The 7,337-nt window shown below is 33.5% G+C and overlaps 1 protein-coding gene across 1 annotated transcript; it reads left to right on the top strand.

Annotated features, from left to right (window-relative positions):
• Positions 1–3,725: 3,725 nt before the first annotated feature.
• On the top strand, positions 3,726–6,977 carry LOC131146757 (calcium uniporter protein 2, mitochondrial-like). The gene is made up of 2 exons (XM_058096531.1): positions 3,726–4,666; positions 6,299–6,977. Exons 1-2 carry the CDS (start codon positions 4,112–4,114, stop codon positions 6,764–6,766), a joined length of 1,023 nt encoding a protein of 340 aa, XP_057952514.1. The 5' UTR covers positions 3,726–4,111; the 3' UTR covers positions 6,767–6,977.
• The last annotated feature ends 360 nt before the right edge of the window (positions 6,978–7,337 follow it).

Genomic DNA, 7,337 nt, shown 5'->3' with positions numbered 1-7,337 from the left:
TTTTTAATTTAGCCTAAAAATATGGTGTCGGTCTACCGAAGGTCGATCAAAGTCTTTTCTATGATCATTGATTTCCCTATGGTCATTTGAGCTTATAGTCCTACCATGCATGTCATGCATTAATTATTACAGACCAAGGATTATTACAAATCCAAAGAAAATATAATGCAATACAATACAACTTGAAAGAAAAGTAAAAGAACTTCATGCTCTCCTCCTTTGCTATAGCATTGATTGTGCTAAAATATGTGCTCATTTAAGTGCTTTTTGGCTTTCATTTCTCATCTGTCATTCGTACTTAGAAAAGTAAATGTGTTCATACACTTAGCACACATATGAGATACTATAGTTTTGTGATACCCTATGGATAAAAGACTTAAAAGGATTAGATGTTACTACTCATATCAACAAGGTGTACCTTTCTTTTCGGGAGTTTTCCCATAAGAACTCCATAATTAAGCGTGCTTGGCTTGGAGTAATCTTGGGATGAGTGACCACGTGGGAAGTTTTCTCAGAAAGTGTGTGAGTGAGGACAAAACACACTAAAAATGACACGTGTTGATTTGTGGGGCTAGTCATTAGTCTGATAAGGTCCGCTCCCTATTGTCTGGTCTAGGTGGAGGAGGAGACACGCAGTATTTCTTGGTAGACCTAGGTTGGAGCCTTACAAAATATCTCCTCCCATATAGCCATGCAAGGAATATTTTTTTTGTACAAGGCCAATTTCATATTACCTTGTAATTCTTCTTCAAAAATAGTGAAAGTCTCATCTCATTCGCTCGTGGAGTAACTAAAAAAATGTGTTGTTACTATTTATAATTTATTATTTAAAATTAATATTTGTACAAAAAATCAAGGATATTTTGAATTGTATTTTAATAAGTACTCATTGCGAATTGTATTTTAATAAGTACTTATTGTAAAAAATTATTTTTCAAAAATATTTAAATGGATTTTGAGGAGTTATAAAAAATATTTTTTAATCATTAATGAGTGGCATTATTGTCATTAGTTTTGTAAATATAATAAATTTTAGTGATAATTTTACAATTTTAAAAAATACAGTAAAAATGTTCAAATATTGTTTCATTATGTATTTACACATATTAATTATTTATGGAACATGAATCGATTCTCAAATGAAGAAGAAAAATCATTTATTAATTTAAATTAATATTTCATAAATTAAAATAATAATTTTATTAATAATTTTACTTTAGCACAAATTAATATAAGAATCACACGTTATGCTTATACATTAAGAAACAAGATTATATTTAATTAAAACTAGTAATATTATATTATTTTACTTAATAAAATAATCAAATTACTATTATATTTATTAATTAAATTTTAATTATGAATTATTAATAGTTTAAATTTAAAATATATTTAAAAATAATTATATATATATATATATATATATATTTTATTGTGTTTTATAACATATCAATTATTGGTGAAATATAATTCAAATTTTGCAATGAACAAAAAGAATCATATATTAATTTAAAGTAACATTAAATAAGTTAAAATTTTAAGTTAGCTATTAATGCTTTTTTTTAACATAAACTAATATGATAATTATATATTAAAAATATACATTAATAACAAGACTGTTGTTAATTAAAAATAATAATACTATCTTATATTATTTAATATAAAATATTTGTGTTTTATTAAAAAAATTAACACAGCTATCAATAAAATTTTTAATTAGAAAACTTTAATGTCTTTTATCAAAAACTAGTAAAAATAATCCTATCTATTTTTTTGTTATGGTATTGTTGACTTTTTGAGTTCGTTTCCTGTTTTGATTATGACAAACTTGTGATAGCTCATGAATGAAAGACTTAAAAGGATTAGATGTTACTATCCATATCAATAAGGTGTACTTTTCTTTTCGAGAGCTTTCCCATAAGAACTCCATAATTAAGCATGTTTGGCTTGGAGCAATCTTGGAATGGGTGACTACCTCGGAAGTTTTCTCAGGAAGTGTGTGAGTGAGAACAAAACACACTGCAAAGGACACATGTTGGTTTGTGGGGCCAGTTATTAGTCTGATAAGGTCCGCTCCCTGTTGTCTGGTCCAGGTGGAGGAGGAGAGACGCAGTGCTCCCTGGTAGATCCATGTTGGAGCGTTACATATTTATAATTTTTCATATGGGGGGTTCATAGGGACATGAATTAGTGTAAATATATGGGACAGGTTCATAAGAGTATGAATTAGTGTAGATATATGAGGTAGGTTCATGATTGAAACATTCACCTTTATTTCATAATATTATTAAAATATTAAAATACAAATCAATATATATTTTTTTTTTGTATAAATATTTATTTTAAGTAATAAATTATAAATGGTATCAATACATTTTCTTAGATACTCCCAAAGGGAGTGTTAAACTTTTAACACCGTTAGACTTTCCATCAAATTTAAAAATAGTTACACGTGAGGTCCACCTATCCATATAATTTTTGTGCTCGAGAGAAAAAAAAAACCATAATTTAACAGCCACGTGGCCTGAGTGGGACAGGTTAGGCCAATGAGCGCCTGCCATTACACTTTTAATTAGGGGTGAACATAATTTGGTGAAACCTGATAAGTTTGGTTTAGTGAAGAACACTAGATCTGTCGGTTCAGTTATGGTTTTACAAAGTTTGATTAATCGGTTAATCGTTTCAGTTAAGAGGAATGTTAATTCGGTTAACCAAAATAACCGATTTAATAATTAATTAATATTTAAATATAAATAAGTATATGTTAATTTGTTAATGTGTTAATTAATATATTCTAATTTGTTAATATGTTAATTAGTATATGTTAATTTGCTAATATGTTAATTAGTATTTGGTAAAAATCTATAATTATATTATATTTTTATTAATGAATTTCAAATTAATTCGCTTAAATTTGGTTAACCGAATTACCCGAAAAAGTAATTCAGTCGGGTTTGGTTCGACGAGGCCCCTCTATTCGGTCAATTTAGTTAATAGTTCTCATTAATCAAAAATTTCGATTAATTCGATTAATTAATCGAATTTAGCCGAACCGACGATTTGCTCACTCCTACTTTTAATAAGTTATTTTTTCAATTTATTTCTTAAGAATTTTAAGCCCGTGAATATCATGTGGCCCAGAAATCAGATCCATATTTATTATTCCCTCATCAGGCCAAAAAATAATAACAATAATAAAAACAAGAGCCACGTAGGATGAAACTGACGTGTTTTGCTTATCTTCTTTTGCAGTTGGCACATTAATACATATTTACCGCACCCATTACTATTTATTTGCCAACGGTAAAACTTTTAAGCGCATGTGGCGACACGTTCGCGTCGCCTTGGCCTCATGTATCACACCGACTTATCACCGTCCAGCAGATGAACACGTCAGCGGGGAGCGGGTGACCTGTTAAACATAAAGAAATATTAAAATTCGATTTGTTGTACAATTTAATTCAACTTGAATTGAGTTTGAGTTATTTGATTAATTTTATGAATTTAAATTAAATTTTGTACTAATATCCTGTAATTTAAAAATTAAATTTTGTGCTGTTGCCCCGCATATTACTTTATTCCTGGAAACTCTGGAAAGGACTTCCGCGAATATGCCCTAACGTAGGGCAGCGAGCGATTCTCGTTTCGCGTGTAGACGCGAGTCTCGCGGACCGCGTTGGTAATTTTAAAATATCGCGATATTTTGAAGTTGAGACCTCATGTATTTGGTTTCGGGTCTCTTCTTCCTATCTCCATGGGACCTATATTAAGCCCAGAGCCTCCATTCTCTCTGTTCATGGTTTCCTACTTCTCTCTACCTCTTCTGTTAGTCTGTGTCTCCTCCGTTACTTTTCTTTCTCGATCCCAATCTTTTTGTGCTTCCTTCGTCGTCAATGGCAATAATTGCAATTCAACTTTAATTTGATGCGTATATTGCATTCATTGTGATTAATTGAGCCAGCCCAGCCTTCAAAACTTTACATATAAAGCTGATATTGTTTAGCGTGTGTGGCGGCCCGTTCGCGTTAGTATTGAGATAAATCCAGTGCTTTAATTCCAATCGGCTACCTGTCCATCCAATCCCGATCCTCTCTTATTCCTTTCTTCATCAATGGCGTTCAGGAAAACTCTCGCTCAGAGACTCTTCTGCATCTCCAAAATGGCCAGTCCAGCCCTCACAAATTGCCATATTACGTCTCTTTCCTCGCTCAAAACCCTAGTTTCGCAAAATCCGGCGAAGGCCGCGGCGCCGGATCCCGGAGAAGATGGATTCTTCCGGCGCGTGCTTCAGAAGAGGTGGATCTTCCAGCCGGCGTTATCGTCGGAGGTCCGGTCGCGGGCGACCGGGGAGGGGCTGATGGAGAAGTTAAAAGTGATGGACATTGCCAGGGACCGGCTCCGACTGGAGGGGCTGGTTCCGCCGACGGCGAGATCGGAGGGAATAACGGTGGAAGACGCGAGGAAGGTGCTGAGGCTTGCGCAATTGGGAATTGTGAAGTCGAAGCTGAGAGAGATCCGGAGGTCCAGGATACCGTATGAGGAATTTGTTCAGATCTGCGCTAATGGTTGTTCGAGCAGGGACGACGGGGTAAGGTTCGCGAAGATGTTGGACGAATCTGGCTCCGTGATCATCTTGGGAAACGTGGTCTTCCTCAGGCCCGACGAGGTTGGTTTTTCTTCCTTTCTTTTTGATCTTTGTTCTGGAAAATTGAAATCTCATTTGCTTATTTTTTACAGACTACTTGAAATTTCTAGTCCCTTATAATAATAATCTTTGGGGAGAGTAAGATTCAATTTCCTAGAATTTATTTATTTAATTTTTTTCAGACCGAAAACTGATGATTTTTTTATTACTTTTTCTATGTGTTTTTTGTTTCACAGGAAAACTGAGAGTGAACCCTTCTTACTCCCGATCTTTTGATCTAAACGTGTGCAACCACCACGTTTGAGCTGGTGACCGACTCTAGGGCCTAGATGAATACTAACCCTAACAAAATTACATTCCATATAGCTAGGCTGTTTAGAGAGAGTAAAAAGATTTGAAGGCACTGTTTGGATGTTTGAGATTTGAAACTTCAATCTGAACCCCTGTGGGTCAGATTCAAATTCAAATTTTAAATTTTCATTATTTCAAACTGGAAATGAGAGTTTTTGGGCGAACACCCCCTCCCCTGTTCTGCACCAAGTTATGAACAACAAAAATGGTCATAATGCGACTATGTTTTGCAAGCAGCAGAGAAAAAGTTCAAAAACCCTATGTATAATTAACAATCCTCTCCAAAAGAAAAGGAAAAGCCTTTTCTATCATAAAGAAGGTGGATTTAATTAATTAATCATGGATTTAGACCACCTTTAATTGTGAATGAACTGTCATGGATCCTGTTGGACTGCCTGAGCACTTATAACCATGATTTCCCAGCTCTTGCTCATTTAATCCTGGTTTCTGCACAAAAAAAATTTATCAAATTGTGCATCATCAATCATTACGGATGGAGGAGAAGTCTACTCTGAGAAATTATTTAGCTAGTGATTTCCCCTCCACTGATTATTTGGTTATATGTATCCTCAATCAATTATATTTTTAGTAATTTTAGTTACTAATTTTTTTTTTAAAAAAAATTGTTTAAAATCAGCTTTTAAAACGGGTCTGAATTTGACATAATTATTTCTCTAACATCTTTTTCAGGCTTTGGTTTTGTTTATATTTTTACTTCTCTAAGCGCTTTTATTTTAGTATTGTATTGTAATGTACTGTACTGCGTTATATTTGGTAAAGTAAAATGGTTTGTATCATTCACGTTCTAAAAAATATTGATAATATTTTTTATAATTAAATGATTAAGTTATTTTTTTATTAAGAAATTTTACTTACTAAGCAAAAATAAATAAAACTAGCCATGGAACACACTATATGTGTGTTTCATGACTCAAATTATTTAGTATAAGAATATTTTGATAGTTATAAAGGTATTTTTAAATAATTATAATTGTGATAGTTACAGAAATATTTTATATAATTATTGTTAATTATAAGAAAAAAACTTAATATTTTGAGAAAAGAGAATATACTGGCATTTACTTTGTTGTTAAAAGAAAGTATCAAAGAATTTCAAATCTAAAATTTCAATTGTGTTTCCAGGCACAGGCGCAGTTGGCCCGCCGGCTCCCCAAACTTATTATTATTATTATTATTATTATTATTATTATTATTATAGATCGAAAAAACCCATAAAAGTCCGACCAGATGGTGAAGTAGAGCGCAGTTTTACCCAAACATTTGGTAATTTTTGATTTACAGGTGGTAAAAGCCATGGCGAACCTAATAGCGGCCCAACCAAAGGACGACCCAAGGAGCAGGAAGGAGCTGGAGGAGATGGAGAAGCAGGAGGCCGCCATCGACAAGAAGGCGGAGCTGGCCGTCCGGCGGGAGCTGTGGGCCGGTCTGGGTCTCTTCGTGGTTCAGACGCTGGGCTTCATGAGGCTCACCTTCTGGGAACTCTCCTGGGACGTCATGGAACCCATTTGCTTCTACGTCACCTCCACCTACTTCGTCGCCGGCTACGCATTTTTCCTCCGCACGTCCAGGGAGCCCACCTTCGAAAGCTTCTTCCACAGTCGCCTCGCTGCGAAGCGCAAGCGGCTCATGAAGATCAACAAATTCGACATTGCAAGGTACAACGAGCTCCGCCGAGCTTGTAATCTTCCTCAGTACGGCGACCACGATGCTTCCTCATCGACAACTTTGAGTGCAGTTCATCATCATTAGTTAGCATCAGAGTGCTGCTAAAAATAAAAATATAAAAAGAAATGGTATAAAATACAATTTTGCTAAATGCCGGTGGAGGGAGAGGTGTTTTTTTCTTGTTCTTTTTCCCCTGAAAATGTCATTCAGGTTCGAATATATCCTGCGGCTTCCTGTAAAAAAGTAAAGAGAGTCAATTTAAAAAAAAAAAAAAAAAATTCTACTTTTATATCTATATTTCATGAATTGATGACTTTCTATATAAATATATATATATATATATATATATATATTATACAATATTGTTATATACATGCATATAAGAGAAAGGGCCTCCTAGGCTTCTAAAATTTTAGGTTTAACTTCTTGTGATTTTGAATACAAAATAAAATAGATTGGAAGAATCATCAAAATTTTTTTGAATCAATAAATTTTACTTTTATGATGAAGTGTGTAAATTCACTACAAAAAAGGACTTTAATGACAAAATTATTAGTGACGGAGTTAAAATTATCATTAATAATGAGTCATTAGTGACGAAAATAAAATTCATCACTAATAGTCAACGTATTAGAGAAGGTTTTTCAAACTGTCA

The sequence above is a fragment of the Malania oleifera genome, chromosome 1 (genome assembly GCF_029873635.1).
Source record: "Malania oleifera isolate guangnan ecotype guangnan chromosome 1, ASM2987363v1, whole genome shotgun sequence".
NCBI classification, from domain to species: domain Eukaryota; kingdom Viridiplantae; phylum Streptophyta; class Magnoliopsida; order Santalales; family Ximeniaceae; genus Malania; species Malania oleifera.
Note: the sequence above shows the minus strand (reverse complement) of the source record. Positions and strands in the feature narration are given on the sequence as shown.